Source organism: Colossoma macropomum, unplaced genomic scaffold, assembly GCF_904425465.1.
Source record: "Colossoma macropomum unplaced genomic scaffold, Colossoma_macropomum, whole genome shotgun sequence".
In the NCBI taxonomy this organism is placed as follows: Eukaryota; Metazoa; Chordata; class Actinopteri; order Characiformes; family Serrasalmidae; genus Colossoma; species Colossoma macropomum.
Genome location: NW_023494894.1, coordinates 784,339 through 802,500, shown reverse-complemented (window position 1 = coordinate 802,500; position 18,162 = coordinate 784,339). Strand labels below are relative to the sequence as shown.

The window sequence follows — 18,162 nt, the reverse complement described above, 5'->3', positions numbered from 1 at the left end:
AAAATCAGATTGAAGTTTGTTCTTTGTAGAGGATGTGTTAATTTATTCTCACTTAGGAAGTCAACAAAACATGTAATTTGACCAGGGGTCCCGCTTCTAGCTACCAATGAGCTAATATAGTCTAATCTCAAAAAATCTGGAAAATGCACTATATCTCCAAATGACTATAGACACCGCTTCTAGTAAGGGAATTCAGCTAAGGTGCACAAGGGGTATATGTCCCCAGCATTGTAATGGAACAGAGGAACTGCATTCTCTGAAGTGATGGATCACCACTGAATACCTTTGAGATGAGTTGAAGTGGTGTTTGCGATCCAGAATTAATCATCCAACATCTTTACCTGACCTACTAATGTTATTGTGACTGCATGCAATGAAATCCTCACAGCATTATTCCAGACCTAGTGTAGACCCTTCCCAGAAGAACAGAGGCTGCAAAACTGGGCTCTCTATTAATACCCTTGATGTCAGAAGAAACGTTGGATGAGCAGGTTTCTAAAAGCTTTCAGACATATAGTGTATAAAAGTACCTTCATATTGAGATATTGCTTCAAGTTCTGTGAAGGAAAGAGAAAATTTAGTTCAGCTTAGACTTGCACAGGCTTGCGCTACTTTTTTATTTAATTGTACAAAAAAACCTGTAAATCAAACATAATTGAGTGCTATGCATTTGATTTATGTCACCAAAGAAAGTGCAATTATGTACTACAGAGTGACCTTAAAATGCTATAGAACTAGTGGTGGGCAATATGACTTGACTAATTTAACTGTTTATTTGCTTGGTAAAACTTTTTTGCTGCCTAGTAGCACAAACGCTATGTAACTGACCAGTGCATACAAGCTATAGCAGTCTGAAACTGACCCCAATGTGTTCAAACGTAAAAGTCTGAAATAGCGTGTAAAAACACATCATATTTAGAAATATATTTAGAAAGGAGGCCAAACAGAGACATTCTAACTGGTCCAACAGAGTGAAACAAAGGGTTAAAATGGAAAGCTTGGCAAAGTAAAAATATGTGCGCAGCATGACTGCCAAAACTGAACGTGCCTGAGGCACATGCCTAACAATACACTTTCTTTGTGCGCGTCCACGTAAACCCTTACTGATTAATGTTAGAGCGGCCACGAGCGGCACTCAGCAGTGCAGTTTTGTCTTAAACTCTGTTTTGTTGAGTTTATAAGAGTTATTTCAGCCATTCATGCTCATGTTTTGTTTGTTTTGGGGACCGCGCTTTTCACGGTATCCATGGTATGGCAAAAATCTTATCATGAGAGAACGTCATAACGGTATGCACTTTTATCCCAGTATACCGATTGCCCCTATATACAACCAAATACACAATGCTATACTGACCTCTAGCAGTGACTTTATGCATCTGAATCCTCAGTAGCTCTTCTGTGTGAGTCACAGCTTCCCTCAGCAGGCCCAAGCACTGCATGGTGCTCACTCTTGTCCTGCTCCAGTCTTTAGTGTGAGAAACTGGACTCAGAGATGGAAATTCCTGTGGAACAACATCACAGAGAAGTATTACAATATTAATATGATGTTATAATGTCAAATAATGTTTGTTTGTATTTGTTTGTAGGCTTTATTTCTTTGAACAGTTTAGCTCACTAAATTTACTCAGTCTCATTTTCAGTAGGAAAGATAAAGATTGCATTTTTAGCATAGACATTTTGCATTTTTCCCACCCATTTCATTTTTACCAAGAGTACTAATAATTCTGATGGAATAATATTGTATTCTGACAATCTCAGTCTCCTCCAAAGGACAAGTGACATTAAAAAACAAGTAATTATTATAGGGGGCACTAACCTGTAGGAGATGAAGGTAGTCCTCAGATTGAATGAGCTGTTCCAGTTCAGAGTCTTTAACCTTTAGTTTAGTGACCTCTATCTCCAGCTCTTTGATGAGGTCTTCAGCCTGTCTCTCTGCTGCTTTCTGCTTCTCCTCCATCACCTTTACCAGCTCAGCCTGACCTCTCTCAATGCAGTGCACCAAAACAGTGAAGACCTCTATACTGTGTGCAATCTCTCTTTCTGTGTTTTCCTAAAGGAAGGAGAAGATATGTGTCTTAAGTACACAACACTGTCATAAGCTGAGCAGTTTATAAGATTTTTACCTTAAACTTAAGGTCAGTTTGTTATGTCATCATGTGTCTCCAGCAGCATAGATTCATTCAGAATTATTTTGAGATTAGCTATGGTTTTACAAATTAAGATAAATGCTAATAAAACTATGCTGGCAGAAGAGATTCCAGGTACTTACTTTGCTCATTTGTATAGATTGTTTGATCTCATTGGTCTTCTTCAGTCTCTGCTCAATCATTTGCTTAATATCAGATTGGGATTTCAACAGCTTGGTCTAAAAAAAGAGAAGACAAGTGGCAGAGAGGAGAGACGATAGTATAAGATCATTATAGACGGTATAATACAGGGTTCACCAATCTTGTCCTCAAAGGGCTGATGTGGGTGCAGGTTTTCATACCAATTAAGCAGAAAGACACCTAATTCTGCTGGTTTAATCAGTCTTCAGACAACTGATTAGTTATATGAAGTGTCACACTGTCACCCCACCACTCATATTTGAAGCTTCTAAGACATTCACGTAACATAGTGTAGCTTATTCACTCTTACAGCAGCTGAGCGTGTGCTTGGGGGCTAGTATGAGAACTAAAGGCTAGGGGAAACTGGTGTGATTATACTTCAGTGAATGCTTCATTTCAAAGCCTAATACTGACTATTAATGAAGGAGCCTGCAAGCATGCTGGGCTGTGTGGCCTAGTTCTAGCTGTTAAGCAAAAGTTTAGTTAAAACCAGGTTCTTACATAGGTTATATTGTGTACTGTTTTGGACACTTTCTTCATATACGTGGCGATGCATGGTCCCATCTATTGATACGTTCAGTGGTCCATGCCAGCAAAATAATGATCAGCTAGCTAAAGGTGAAGTCAGTCATTGGAAGCCAAGAGTCTATTTTAGCTCCAGAACTTCCTCATCAATGTCTCCTGACAAACATGACAATTTAATCTTACTAAGTTAATTAAAATTATATTTTTATTAAATTTAGTTTACTAATGCTTTTCTATGTCCATTGTGGCATGCATGTTGGTGTTACCAAACTAGTTCAGTCTGAGGGAATGAAAATGCATGAAAAGAACTATAGTTGCCAAACATTACATAACAGCAACAGAGAAAGACAAATAGAAACAGAAAAGGTTTAGATCCCAATGCAAAAATGATATGCCACACAAAGTCTCTATGAATTGAGGTGATTAAATGACAGATGCTCTCTGCAGCTGTAAAGTAGAGTGAGATTACAAAAAAATTGTCTTTAGGTTGAATGAGATTTTTTTTTACCAGTGTTTTATAAACCTTATCCAACCTTCTTTTATAAATACATGTTTGGCATTTGACATACACTGGTATAATGTGCATGTCCCTTACCTTCCTCTCTGCCCACTCTCTCTCCACAGGTACAGCATGGTGTGATTCATGTTCTGTATCCGTGCACAACACACACACACATGTCTGGTCATATCTACAGAAGAGCTCCAAAGGCCTTTCATGCTTCTTGCACATCCTTTCCTCCAGATGGTGCCATGGCTGCACCAATGTGTGCTTGGTGAACCGTGCCACATGAGAAACCACATGCTGCTCACAATATGACACCAAACATACCAAGCAGGATTTCACAGCACGTAATGGTTTCCCTGCAGGGCACAGGTCACACAGAGCCACTTGGGAACCACGGCACCCTGTTGTTGTTTTCCCTTTCTCCTCCCGTATCTGCCTGGCCATCTCGTCAGCAAAGGAGTTCTCCCGGAGCTCTGGCAGTGCTTGAAAGACTACCAAGCACTTTGGGCAGTGAGGGGAGCCGGTTGTCATCCACTGGGTTTGGACGCAGGAGAGGCAGAACGTATGCCCACAAGGGAGAGAGACAGGCTGGGTAAAAACATCCAGACACACCGTGCACTGGAACAAATCCTCAGACAACAGAGAACTCGACAAGGACATGGCAAAGGGCAGATCTAAAGACAGGTGAAAATCTTTAGATCCCAAGGTAAAAATGACAAGCCACACAAAGTCTCTAAGTTTAAGAGATGATGGATGCTTTTTGCAGCTGTAAAGTAGGGTGAGATTACACAACGAAAAGCAGAGCTACTTGTGAATCTTTATTATTTTGTGAATTTCCACATACATGTAACCTAAAAAATGTAATCAGATCTTCATTTAAGTCATAACAATAGATAAAGAGAACCAAATAATGCAAATAACACAAACAATTATATAGTTTTTCATCCATTTATTAAACAAAGTGATCCAATGTTAAATGTCTTTGTTTGCAAAAGTACATGAACCTCTAGAATAATCCTATAATTAGGATCAGAAGTTTCAGTCAACTGGGTGACAATCAGGTGTGAGTGTGCCTTACCCTGCCCTACTTAAAAAAGCATCTTCACCACCAAAAATCTGGTCTTTACCTCATACATTTGTTTGTGCCATGTGAAATGAGACATCTAAGGACCTGTTAGTGCTCCTTAGGCCAGAAGTGGTTCCAAAACTATTTCTGATGAGTTTGGACTTCACTAGTTCACTATTAGGCAGATAGTGAACCCTTTGTTACCCTTCCCTGGAGCAGTCATCCAACAAAACTAAAGCATAGAATATGCTGGGAGATCACAAAAACCCAGGGCAACATCTAAGGATCTGCAGGACTCTCTTACACTGGCTAATGTCAGTACTCATGAGTCCACCATCAGGCAAACACTGAACAAGAATAGTATGTATAGAATTATAGCATGGAGAAAGCCACTTCCTGTTTAAAGCCACTGCCTGTTTAAAGTTTTCTAAAGACCACCAGGGACAGCCAGAAGACTACTGTAATAATGTTACGTGGGCAGATAAAGCAAAAATGGATCTTATGGCTTAAATGATGAGATGTTAAGCAAAACCAAACACTGCGTTCCAGCATGAGAACCTCATCCCTACTTTTTCATCCTCATACCTACATGGTGGTGGCAGTATTGTGGTTTGGGGCTGTTTTGCTGCTATTGGACCTAGACAGCTTGCTATCATTTGATGGAACTATGAATTATAGATTGTTTCAAAAAATTCTACAGGAGAATTTTAGGGCATCTATGTGTGCACTGAAGTCCAACAAAGGGTGGGTCTTGCAAAAAGACAGTGACCTTAAAGTCCAGCTGAAGCAATTAGGTTAGGAGGAATGGACCAAGATTCCTCCAAGTCAATGTGCAGGGCTGATCAACAATTATAGGACTCATTTAGTTGAAGTCATTGCTGCTCAAGGGAGTCATACCAGTTCCTGAAAGCAGAGGTTCACATAATTCTGCTTACAAAGATATTGAATGTTAGATTACTTAGTTAATAAATGAATGAAAAATTATATACTTTTTTGTGTTGTTTGTTTAATTGGGATCTCTTTATCTTTTGGTATATGTTAAATGAAGTTCTGATCATATTTTGGGTTACATTTGTGTAGAAATTCACAAAATGATAAAGGGTTTACAAACTGTACTGCTGAATGGGATTTTTTAGCCAGTGTTTTTTCCAACCATGCAATAGTAGGTATGAAAAACACGATTTGTGGGTGGAGCATGGATAGGTCAGTTAACTTACGGCTCTTGTGGACCTACAACTTGGCTGGAGCTCTGTGAATGTGAACCTCCCTAAGCCTGACATGACAAATGCTTATGACCAATATATCAGTTAGTAACATCATAACATCGGCTGAGACTTTATTGGTACTGGCAAAAATCCCACTGATAAGTTACCAATATTTAGCGACTTATATTTTCTTATTAGAGGTGTTCTAGAGAAAAGATATACAGACAATATTTTTGATGGACCATGATGGTCTTGGGCTTGAGAAAAACTTGCCCTGCAGGCCTGGTAAGTAATCCAGCCATAATTTTAGCTCAGTTATTTAACCTACCTACCTTATCTTAACTTGTAAAAAACCTGCAAGAGGACAAAGTCCAGCAGGAGATGGTATGCAGTACACACGGTATACACATGGTGGTATTCCAACATATTAAAAATCACTTTTATTTTGTGTGTGTGCATTCCCAGTGCATTAGAGTGCTACTACACGTACCAAAGCCTGTGGTCATCATAAACGAGATCTTACCTGAGAATGGCAGTATGTAGGAGTCAACAGGTGTCCAGGAACAGCATGCCGCTGTTATCAGGTTTCACTCCTGAATGGCTGTCGGGCTAAGCTCTTCCTTCTCTGATGGGCGAGTCCATCTCCCCACACTTACTTTAACCCTTTCCTCTCAGATAAAAAAGAACATAAGACGCAGGATATGATATGGTATAGTGTGATAGGCTTTATTGATGTTTTATGCTTTGAGGAACACATTCAAAAACACATGAATCATTCCACAAGACTGATGCCAAATGGATGCTGAATTTGAATTCAATGAAACTAAAAAAAGAAATAACAGTTTTATGTCATTTATAGTTTCAATTATGGTAGTCCTCTTACCAAAAACATGTCACTATTTTGTTTGTGTTCCAAATAACATTGAGAAGTATATCCTCATCACATAGAATATTTCAGGCTAAACTGGCTGCCACACTCCCTGTACCGTTTTTTTAACAGTAAATTACATGAATTTTCTGTAAATATTGCAAAAAAACATATACATTTATAAAACTTTCTTAAAAACATATTTGTCTGTTTTGTGTGATGTGGTGGACATTATGCTTCACAGACCCTGCCAGACCCTGTTAAATAAAATAAAATATGGCTCCTGTGAGGGCTTAAATGATGCCACTTCCTCTTTGACACTTAATGTGACAGTACATTATAAGTATAGTTCAATAGTTTCGAAAAGCAAAACAGATATTTTTCCTAAAATTAATGTTTTTATTTTAATATGATATATTTCATGTTAATGTGGAAACATACGGCAAAAACTTACATGTTAACTTTTATTTAGTAATATGTGAGAAAGAACTTCAATAGCTGTTTATATGGAGATGTAAAAATGCCTATAATCCTGAAAGAATCAATATAAAAAAACACTTTTTAAATAGTTTTAAAGACACTGGTTTGATAGTTTTTAGATGCAATTTGGGCTACAATGTAGTTTTTGAAATCCATTAATGATGGACAAATATGGGTGTTATAATACAAAGCAGTCCCTTCAAAAAGCTTTTTTTCTATTTTACCATTTTCAACATTACGTATAAACACTCGGAGGATACGTGTAGGTTCACTGGTGGTTTTGGATAATAAAACGTCTATATTTGTGTTGTAGACATTGTGATCGCTGGTTCGTATCACCACCAATGTAAAGAAGTCTGTACAGTTTCTCTACAATGAGCCTTTTCACATCAAACCACTCTGAACTATATTGTTTACATATCAATGATTGAATTATGCCTACATTTTGAAAAATCAGTGGAATTCCCCTTTAAGGCACTTGGTCTGTAGTGAAACCAACCAATCAAGTCAAGACTAGACTCTGAGACGTTTATAGCTGTAATGAAAATGCGTACTTTATTTTCACCTCTTGCCCCTCTTTTAGCCATATATGTCTCTACAAAGTGAATCTGTCCTTGTTCACACCTAAAAAAGCTGTGCCAGAACAAGTAATTAAAGCCTGGCCATACGTGGAGAAAGTTGCCTTACTCGCACGTCTTCGAATAACAACACGCTGGTCGTTTTTTTTATTGGTTTCAGGTATAAAACACCAAAGGTTCTCGAGTATAAAATATTTTACCAATAGCCTACTGTTACTCTATTAATTGCTGATTGATGGGGGGAAACGGCGAGTGTAATCCGTGAACTGGTGATCAAACAGATTAACCGGGACAAAGTTCATTCGCAGGGAAGCGTGTCCCAGATGGAACAATAATGTCGGACGCGATGTTTTATGTTCTGCGGATTAGTAGCCAAGAGGTGGGAGGTCGTCGAAGCTCTTGCATCTGAAAGAAACATCAGCGCAGTTGATGTTAATGAGCAGCCGACTGAACGGGAGAGTGAAAAAAAAGGCCAGGGATATTAACAGACTGAGGAAAACAAAGTCCGAAAACTTGCCTCGACGAAACGTACATTTATGGATAGATATTCTATAGAGCAGCAGATGTGCTTGGGGAGGGAGAAAGAGAGAGATTAGAGCAGCAAGCTGCGCTTTGGTGATTTGACAGCGCTTTAGCTTAAAGAGATGCGGTGGGGGGGGGGTTATGCCCAGGATAACATTCTTCATAATATAGAACGAGGGAGGCTGCGAAATGATTGTTTGCCTTAGGGCTTGTGGAAATATAACGGCATATAGTTTTGGCTGAAGCGAGATCGAGTGCTCAAGCAGTTAACTTTGCGAAGGAGGTAGATAGGCTACCTGATGCACATTTAGCGCAGGAATCCGAGGGAGACGAATTTATTTTCTGGTAAGGCTGATTGTTTACTTTCAGCATGTGTCGTATTATATAATATAAGAGGGTTCAGCGGGGATTCTGTGGGCACTCTAGCGGCACTGGCATATTTTGTTATATGAATTTAGTTAAAGCTTGGGTGAAATGCGACGAAGAAAACAAACAGTCTAACAGACAGAATTTTTTTTCAGTAAGTGGGAAACCTGCACGTCTCTAACCTGTTGCTGTAGAGTGAGCTTCGTGGGCGCTTTCGCTTATGATTGATCTCGGTTTCTGGCTGCAGATGCTCCAGTACCCATATATGATCCTATAAATCACGCCAATAACTGTTTTTTTCTTTTTGCTTAATCAGTACGTTGTTGAAATATCTACACATACTTGAGTTAAACTAACGTTATGAAGCTGCTTGTTTGTATGACACACTATTATTTCGTACGCCATTGGGTTATTAGGCTGCAGCAAGAATGTAGCAGTTATCATTATTATTACGTTACTGAATGGAGTGCTTGACCTAATTAATATTTATTCGAGCTCCCAGTTTTCTTAAAGTGTTGCCTGCTTGCGTATCAATGTACAAGTTCTGTCTGCGTCACCTAAACTAGGCAGCTGATTAAGAAGTAATTTGTGAATTGCCTCCTCCAGCACCAAAACACAGCCCAGATGGTGACAGACTGTGTTTGTTGATATTGAGTAGAAGTCTATTTTGGTGGTCAGTGATGAGCAGGGATCAGGGATACAGGCTAGCAGGGTTTCTGTAATCAGAGCACAACTAGTTGATCTGAACTAGACACTGTGAACAACTCTACTGAAGATAAACCAGTAATACTATTCCTATAGGCAAAACCAACAACTGAACGAAGAACTACATGTCACACAACAGTTGAGAACTTAAAATGCAACATATCAGTCAAACGATTATGAAATAGTTCTATAGTAACACAGAACATTTCCGGTGTTCCCTGCAAAACTGTAGTGCTGTAGTGGTATCTGTCCTTATTGGTGGAAGAGATTTTCTGGTGACTTGGGCCACCAAAATGAGAGGGAGCGAGGGAGGTGTGGGCAAGGAGTGGTGTCCAATGTTTATTTAAGCTCTAGCTCTGGGCTTCTGGATTAATTTTGATTGTAATCTTGTTATGTGTTAGAGAGAGAAAGGGAGAGCGAGAGGAGGAAAGATGGTGGGTCCCTGGGTGGGATGGAAGTGGAAGAGAGAGAAATACTAAGGATTAGGGTCAGCCATGTTAGGCATCTGGCATCACACGCACAAGCATGCATGCGCATGTACATACAAACACACAACTAACTCAGCCATATTAAACCAGATCACAGCCTAAAGAGGCAAAAAAGCACATCTTGATAGTATCACATTGAGACAATGTTTTTAAAATCTGGTTCAGTTCAGACTGGTTCAGTTAATTTATTAGCTCTCATGTCAGGATGTGAATGTATAATCACCTGAATAAATATGTAGTTAGTATCATAGTGTTGCCACAGACTGTGATTGTTTTCAAGTTGACTGTCTGTAGTAGTGTGGGCGGCACGGTGGCGCAGTGGGTAGCGCTGTCGCCTCACAGCAAGAATGGCCTGGGTTCGATTCCCAGCCGGGCGACCGGGGTCATTTCTGTGTGGAGTTTGCCTGTTCTCCCTGTGTCTGCGTGGGTTTCCTCCGGGTACTCCGGTTTCCTCCCACAGTCCAAAAACATGCAGTCAGGCCAATTGGACATGCTGAATTGCCCCTCGGTGTGACTGTGTGTGTCTGTCTGTCTGCCCTGTGATGGACTGGCGACCTGTCCAGGGTGTATCCTGCCTTTCGCCCAATGACAGCTGGGATAGGCTCCAGCGACCCAGAAGGATAAGCGGTTTAGATGATTTATGTATGTATGTATATGTCTGTAGTAGTGACTAATTATTCAAAGTCCCTTTATAGGAGCTATGTATATGTTGTTGTGTAGTCTTATTATGGTCAAAGGTAAGTAGTAACTAATTACATGTACTTAGTTACATATAATCAAAATTTTGATTGATTTGTACTTTCCTAAGTATTTTCAAATTATAATATATTAAGTTGTTTTTACTCTGTTTTTACATTTTAATCAATAACATCTCATTACTAATTCCTTTTTGTGTTCAATATCATTCTTTTACATTAATCATCTCATTTGGATGGACACTCCTCTGAATTTTGTGTTTTAGCATTTTATTTTTATCAGAAACAAAATCCTAACAAACTTCAGTTCCTATGCTCATAGAGGCTGGATGTAGTACTGAGTCCCACTGCAGTTCTGTTAATTACTCAGTACTTAGTTTTTACACCTGAAACTTTTGTACTTATAGTTGTTTTTTGATATGCTAATTTTGTACTTTTGGTACTTTTTCTTGTGTCATTAGTTCACTACTTGAGTATGGGTTGACTTTTACTCCACCCACCTATGATTTTAGTAGTAGCGCACCATATAATATTCTAGGTTTTGAAATTTCTGAATTATAATATCTATGTAAACATGAGTTTTCTTCGGCCTGTAATATACAGAGCATACTGTACCTGTGTACATAGTGTATGCTGTTCCTGAGATTGTTGTCTTGTGATTCTTCTGCTGTGTTTCTGTGTGTTGAGTGTTGTAATTCTGATGTGTTTGTGATTGTGGTAGCAGCTGCCATGAGACTCGCCAGTATGGCGGTCCGTGCTCGGCGTACTGCTGAACCAGCTGAGAAAGAACCAGAGCCAGAACCAGAAACAGAAATAAAGCATGAACACCATCCTGCTCCCCCAGCTCATCCCACACATCACAACTATGACAACATGAAGAGCAAATTCATGAATGAACTGGAGCACCTGCCGCGTGAGTAATCACACCAGTGTCGGTCAAGAACTGACCAAAGTGTCCGAATAAAATATCGTTGAAGCTACATTAAGCTATATGCATTAAAGCTACATTAAGCCTTAACCCTACATATTTTAGAAGAGGACAAACTTACAGCAGTCTTATCATCACCAAAGACTGAAATATGCATATTTATGACCACATTTTGCTAGTTTGTCTTTCACCCTGTATACTAATATAAGACATAATTAGACATAATTAAAGCCTATGCTTTTGTTAGTCCAGAAAAGAAATGTGGCTGTGGACACAGTGCTTTTCAATAAATAATTACTGCACTAAATGGTGTCTATAGACATAACAGGTTGAGATATTAACCAAGGAACCAAAATGATCAATGAAAGTTTCATCTGTCCTGCTATGTTTATTACAAACATATGAGCATTAACTGTGAATTCTCCTCCAGTAGTGAGTGAGTGAGTGAGTGAGAGAGAGAGGTTATCCTGACTCTAATCTTTAAAGCTATGCTGAGAGCTTCCAATCCTCTTTACTGCATCACAGTTATCAAAGGAGGTAAATACTGTTGTAAACACTTGGTGAGAATATGTACTCTGTTTGTGAGTGGGTGTGTACAAAGCTGATGCATGTACACTTACAGCACCTTCTACAAGCTTGCTAAGGAGACAGATTCTACATTGATTCTACATTGATTCCACACTAAACCTCTCTATATTTCGTACTTCTCTATGTAAGCTTGATTTCATCATCTTCTCTTAAACCCATGAAATTTCTTCATCTCACATACAGCCTTTCTGTCCAAATAGCTGCAGTACTGCAACCCTTTAGGAATTAGAGGCTTAGAAATGAAAAGTCTTAACTGGTTTTCCAGGTGCATAGTCATGGACTCAAGTAGGTAATTATTGGGAGTTTTTTGGCTAAAATATTTCTCATTCCAAACCATAGAACTAGACCACATTGTTCATGCTAAATGAGGCAGTGCTTTTTGCTTCAGTAAAAAAAAGACAGCATTGGTTCTACCATGTATGGATGGATTGATTCAATTACCTTCAAGAATGAAGACTAGCAGTTGGGAGAGAAACTCAGATTGTCTCTGCCAGAAACAGGCCACAAAAGTTTTTCATTTATTAGCTAAACCTATAGACTGAACTGGGTTCAGTTTCTCTGCTTAGACCTTATGTACTCTTTCATTTCTTTATCTCTGCAAGTCTTTCGGACATGAGAGCAGCTATTAATGACAATAGGATATGGAGTATTCAAAAACATCTCCAGTCATATCAGTGAAAGAACAGTGATGCAAATTAACAATTGAATGGTAATTTCATAATAAATATCTTAATCCTTACAAACTGCTGCTTTTAGATCAGACTAAACACAGGAACAGTAATGCTGCCAGCCTAGTCACAATCAAAGAGAGCTGTCCTTGCTGTCATCTTTTACCTGTTGCCATGGAGACTGACCTGCGCTCTGTCTGTGCAGTTCCCATGTGGGCAGTGGGGGCTATTGTGGTGGTGGTCTTGGCCCTTGTGGCCTGCTTTGTGTTCTGCTTCTTCAAGAAGTGTTTTGGCAAGAAGAAGAAGTCCAAGAAAGCCAGGGAGAGAAAGGGAGCGGCACGTCGCAGGAAAGCAGGAGAGGAGGGAGAGGTAGAAGGAGGACCGAAGGTGAGAAAGAAGTGGTAAACTTGAAGCTCTTTTCTATTTCTGAAAAGAATAAACGTTAACACATACCTTATCTGTAGCTGAGAAATGATCAATAAAAAGCCAAGCATTTTGCTTTGTATTAGCAATTGCATGTTTCAGTTTAATCTCTCTTCTTTGCTCAATAACTGTTTTTTATCATTGTCCAGCAAGAAGAGGGAGAGAAAAAAGAGGGAGAGGAGCAGCAAGAAGAGCATGAACACCTGGGAAAGCTGGAGTTTTCTTTAGACTACAATTTCACTGAATCTCAGGTATTGTTGTCCAGTTAAACTGCCTATGTTAAAAATTTGGCCTGGCTGAGTATTAGGTAAACACAGGGATTAAAATCTGACATTTTTTCTGAGAATGAATATATCTTATGAGCATTGCATAATTAGTGAAAAGATGAAAAATAAACATAGATATGAAATAAAAATACAAATAAAAAGTAAAAAGCTGAGTTTTTTTTTTCATTCCAGCTGATAGTCGGGATACTGCAGGCTCAGGATTTAGCTGCTATGGACATTGGTGGCACCTCTGACCCATACGTGAAGGTCTACTTGCTTCCAGACAAGAAGAAGAAGTTTGAGACTAAAGTCCAGCGCAAAAACCTCTGCCCTGTGTTCAACGAGACCTTCATCTTTAAGGTCTCTCTTTTACTATTGGCCTTGTTTGAGTGTGTGAGTGTGGGTGGGTGGGTGATTTTGCATTTATATGGTTCTTGGTTAGAAGAAAAAAACTTTAATAAAGATATAACCTTTACATTATGTAGATGTAAAATTTTAAACATCTTGTTTACAAAAATGGTTCTTTACATAACTATCCATTGAAAGGTTTTCAGGGAACCAAAAGTGGTTCTTCTATGGTATCAATCCAGAGAACCCTTTTTGGCATCTTCATTTTAAGAGTGTACCTGATGAGTTCAGTTAAAAATGCACAGCACATGAAGTCCCTAGAATTGAGGAGTTCATTAGAATTATTTCTACATTTGCAGAGTCCCTGGAGTGGTATATCTTCAGTAACTTTAGTTAGAGAACATAATTGTACCATATTCCTTAGCATTTTTCCTGCTCCAAAAATTAGATTCTGAAACAGTATAAATATGCAACTTTCCCCTGGGAAAGTGAATGTAATGAACCATTAAAACTCATTTAAAATACACAAATAGGGTCTTAAGCACGTATGTACATCTCTACATGTTGTACCTTTGAGGGCACATTTAAATTGTTTGTACCCAAACAGTACCCTTTTTCTTAATGAATTATTGTAAGTTTACAGTAACAGTTGGAAATGTTCACACTGTCATTCATTTCTCTTTCTCTCAAACACCTCCCCTTCTCTCTATATATGTCTTTCACTTTCTTTCAGATCCCATATGCTGAGTTGGGTGGTAAAATCCTAGTTCTTCAGGTCTTTGACTTTGACCGTTTTGGTAAACATGATGTGATTGGCCAGATAAAGATTCCTATGAATAGTGTGGATCTTGGACAGCCAATGCACCAATGGAGGGACCTGGAAAATGCAGAGAAAGAAGAGGTACAATCATAGTCTTTGGCACAGAAAAAGTGATGCATTGCTATTATTACATGTATGTCTTTTTCAAGCGTATAAAGTATATTACAGCTACACAGTTTTGTCTTTTAGGTTACTTACCTTTCTTGTATTTATGTAGAAATGATATTTACATTATGGGCTATAAAAGGTAAATTGGTTGAACTTTTTTCAGTGTGTAGTGTTTTCATCATGTTGTATTACCTATATTGTTTAATCGATCTGTTGCCTACAAGCACTCAAACATTCTTTCTATACTTTCTGTGTGAAAATAATGACTCAGTCTCCCTGACGTAAATAGGCAAGGCAATGGTGATTCTCCTTCAAACATTTCAGTGCCAACCTATGAAAAATATCCAAAGGACTCTCATTAAATCTCAGAAGCTTAGATACATTGTGCTTATTTTATTCTAGTGCTGCGGGACTGACATTGAGAGACACCTCTTTTTCGTCCAAAAAAAAAGATTGTTACACCTGATTTACATTTTTCTGCTACAACCTGAAAAGTTAATCAAGAACCTATTATAATTTTGAAAGATTGCATATACCAAAAGATATGTTTTATGGAGAGCAGTAAGATACATCACTGTTTGTATCTTTAGTTGCAGTTTAGACATTTATAAATCCTCCTCTTCTAATAGTATTGGACAAATGAAATTGCACAAGACAGAGAGCAAAGCAGAAACCCCTGCAAACCTTTGGTTATGTCCCGTTGCTGAGTAACTAGTGGGCTTGCCACTTACATATCTAAGAGTATTCCTTGTCTTTGTTCTTGACCACAGAGCCCTTGATCTCTATCAGCAACTCTGCAACAACTGATGAAGTCTTGTTATAAAGGCTGTATTATGTAAGATTGCATTGTTACCTTGACAATGAGTCAAAACTATTTTATTAAAACAAACAAGAATGTCTAATTATCCATAGTGGTATCTATGGAGTTGGAGTTTGATCTTGTGCTCTTTCACTCTAGGCCTAAATTTAATCCATTGAGATAATGGGTTGAAATGTAATGTCAACTCTCTCTCTCTCTCTCTCTCTCTCTCTCTCTCTCTCTTTCTCTCTCTCTTTTTCTCTCTCTCTGTCTGTATCTCAGCAAGAGAAGCTGGGTGATATCTGTATCTCTCTGCGTTATGTTCCCACTGCTGGCAAACTAACTGTCAACATTATGGAGGCCAAAAACCTCAAGAAGATGGATGTGGGTGGTTTATCAGGTACCCGTCCTTAGTTTTATCTTATTAACCTATCAATGTTTTGTATTTTCAAATGAAAAAAAAAATTCTTTCTTACAAAAATAACACATCCTGTGATTCTTTGTATTTCAGACCCTTTCGTAAAGATTGTGTTACAGCACAATGGCAAGCGACTGAAAAAGAAAAAAACCACGGTTAAGAAAAATACTTTGAACCCATATTTTAATGAGAGCTTCAGTTTCGAGATTCCATTCGAACAGATACAGGTAACATTTTTTTTAATTACTAATTTTCATTATAACTAAACTACAGGTTCGATCTGAATTTATTGAACAAACATAACAACAGAGGAAAATCTCCTGAAGGCTCTGGAAAGTAGGACAACAGTATGGCCTCTTTTTCACTGTAGGGCCAAATGTTTTCAAGCATGGACAGTAACTGTTCCGAAATTGAACCTGTTCTGTGGTTTTTGGAGCTGTTACCAGCTACCTAAGCTAACGCTAGCTTAGTTAGCACGCTAAAAGTGACACACACCACAATGCAGGCTCGAGTCCACCTAACTGATGCTCAAATTACATGTTTATAGGATAAAGACTCATATTTGAGGGCGTAAAGGTATGTGACTGGTAGTTACTGCTGTCAAGTAACTGGTGAAATGACAACCGGAATCAAACAAGTTTTTTGGTATGACCTTTTGGCCTGTTAGTTGTCGCTGAGTCACTGTCATGCATAGTTTTCCTGGTCCTGATTTAGTAGCACAGTAGATGAAAAAAGAAACTGGTCTCATGAGTCCTGCACCACAGAACGACACTATATGACTGCGGGAAACATTTGGCTCTACAGTGGAAAAGTGGCCTGTGTTCATACAAGACAACAATGAGAATAAAGAAATCTCTCAGGAAACCACTGCATTTGGTTAAGTATAGCTAGTTGGTGAAAGAAGCCTCAGTGAACACAGACCAGTTTCAATGCAGTAACAATAAGTTCTTTCTCAGTACTAGTGATTCTGAACTGGGGTATGAGTTATTGCTCCATAATTTCAAAAACTAAGCAACTCAAATTTGAGTTATTGATATCTTTACGTAGGACTTAATAATTAAGGAAAGGTTTGATAGATAAACTAAAAACCCTGAAAGCTGATTAATGTCTGAAAAATCCGTGAACCTGAGGTTATTTAGACTTCTTTATGCTTCAGATAATAACTTAAATTACTGTGTGTTTTCTCCAAATTCAGAAAGTCCAGCTTCTTATCACCGTTTACGACTATGACAAACTGGGCAGTAATGACCCAATTGGCAAGACCTTCATTGGCTATGGAGCAACTGGTGTCGGCCTACGTCATTGGTCGGACATGCTGGCAAATCCAAGGCGTCCTGTGGCCCAGTGGCACACCCTCCAGCCCGAGGAAGAAGTGGATGCTGCACTGAAAGCACCCCATCGCTAAATGCAACCATCACTATGTCAGCCAGTGACTAATTACAGTCTCTGCTTGGCCCTTGTCCACCTTGACAACCATACATTGTTTTCCCATTTTATCCTCCCAGTTGACAGCATGACAGTCAATTTTGTATCCTTGGAGTCCATATGGTCAGAAGTGATTAGTTTGGTGTCATCCTGAGCTATAAGACTATAAATCTCATTTACACTAGACAGTGACACTCGCCAGATGAATAAAACTTCTGTCATCTAATTTTCATCACCCTCTACTCTTCTCATGGTCATTTTTCTGAGTCAGAATTCCTCTTTCTTAAATCAGATTGTATATTTTTTTTCCTCTCCTGAGGCTGTTTTGTGTTTTGTGAATGTTGCAGTAATGTGTTGGTTGCAGTTATGTGTTGTGTTGAAGGTATTAAGACCTTTATAAATTCAGAAAGCTGCCTGTTTATGCTGTTCTATGATTCTATTAGAAATGTTAATTAATTGATTAATAACTGCAGCATAATTAACTATCTGTATTATTATTTTTCGTTTTTGATATTCTCCAATCTTTATGTTTTAATTTGTATTTGCATGCTGCATAAAAACAAATAAATCAGATATTGTTTATTGTTATTTCTGTGGGCTTCAAATGACTATGCTGTGAATGATTTCATTTGTCGAATCTGTATATAATTCACATCTTTTTTTTCAAATAGTCATCCGTATATATATATATATATATATATATATATATATATATATATATATATATATATATATATATATATATATACTTGCTAGAGCTGATTTGGTCAAGGGCTGAACTGTGTAACACATAAAAATCACAAAACGTCTGTTGCACTACTCACTACAAAGTTTCAGACTCTCTCTGAAAGCAACATTAGCACAAGAACCGTGTGTTGGGAGCTTCCTGAAATGAGCTTCCATGGTTAAGCAACTGCACTCAAACCTAGGATCACTTTTCGCAATGCCAAGCACCAGATGGAGTGGTGTAAAACATGCCGTCAATGGACTCTGGAGTATTGTAAACGTGTTCTTTGGAATGATGAATCATGTTTCCAAAAT

At 38.4% G+C, this 18,162-nt stretch overlaps 2 protein-coding genes across 7 annotated transcripts in view; one reads left to right on the top strand and one right to left on the bottom strand.

Moving 5' to 3' along the window:
• The window catches only part of btr33 (bloodthirsty-related gene family, member 33), an 8,764-nt gene extending 2,526 nt beyond the window's left edge, over positions 1-6,238 (bottom strand). The window contains exons 1-6 of one of the 3 annotated variants that reach the window (XM_036560690.1): positions 6,152-6,238; positions 3,448-4,031; positions 2,270-2,365; positions 1,817-2,050; positions 1,355-1,502; positions 531-557 (exon numbers count right to left, since the gene is read on the bottom strand). In XM_036560690.1, coding sequence (XP_036416583.1) covers positions 531-557; positions 1,355-1,502; positions 1,817-2,050; positions 2,270-2,365; positions 3,448-4,017 — 1,075 coding nt within the window. In that variant the 5' untranslated portion in view covers positions 4,018-4,031; positions 6,152-6,238. The remainder of the gene's footprint in view (positions 1-530; positions 558-1,354; positions 1,503-1,816; positions 2,051-2,269; positions 2,366-3,447; positions 4,032-6,151) is intronic. The other 2 variants (XM_036560691.1, XM_036560692.1) reach the window with 2 other exon arrangements.
• A 1,617-nt stretch (positions 6,239-7,855) lies between these two features.
• syt5b (synaptotagmin Vb) lies at positions 7,856-17,612 on the top strand. Of its 4 annotated transcripts, none has more exons than XM_036560698.1 (9): positions 7,856-7,933; positions 11,052-11,243; positions 12,720-12,901; positions 13,087-13,188; positions 13,396-13,563; positions 14,285-14,452; positions 15,561-15,678; positions 15,790-15,923; positions 16,892-17,612. In XM_036560698.1, the coding sequence occupies exons 2-9, from the start codon at positions 11,060-11,062 to the stop codon at positions 17,099-17,101; spliced, it is 1,266 nt and encodes a 421-aa protein (XP_036416591.1). In that variant the 5' UTR covers positions 7,856-7,933; positions 11,052-11,059; the 3' UTR covers positions 17,102-17,612. The 4 variants fall into 4 exon arrangements, with proteins under 4 accessions (XP_036416591.1, XP_036416590.1, XP_036416589.1 ...); XM_036560697.1 differs by having other exon boundaries at positions 7,862-7,933; positions 11,055-11,243; XM_036560696.1 differs by lacking the exon at positions 7,856-7,933 and adding an exon at positions 8,234-8,421 and having other exon boundaries at positions 11,055-11,243.
• Positions 17,613-18,162: the final 550 nt, after the last annotated feature.

Coding starts and splice junctions, on each gene's coding strand:
- syt5b (XM_036560698.1), top strand. CDS start 11,060: ATGAGACTCGCCAGTATGGCGGTCCGTGCTCGGCGTACTGCTGAACCA. Junction 11,244..12,719: donor TGAACTGGAGCACCTGCCGC/GTGAGTAATCAC, acceptor CTGTCTGTGCAG/TTCCCATGTGGGCAGTGGGG. Junction 15,679..15,789: donor GGATGTGGGTGGTTTATCAG/GTACCCGTCCTT, acceptor TTTGTATTTCAG/ACCCTTTCGTAAAGATTGTG.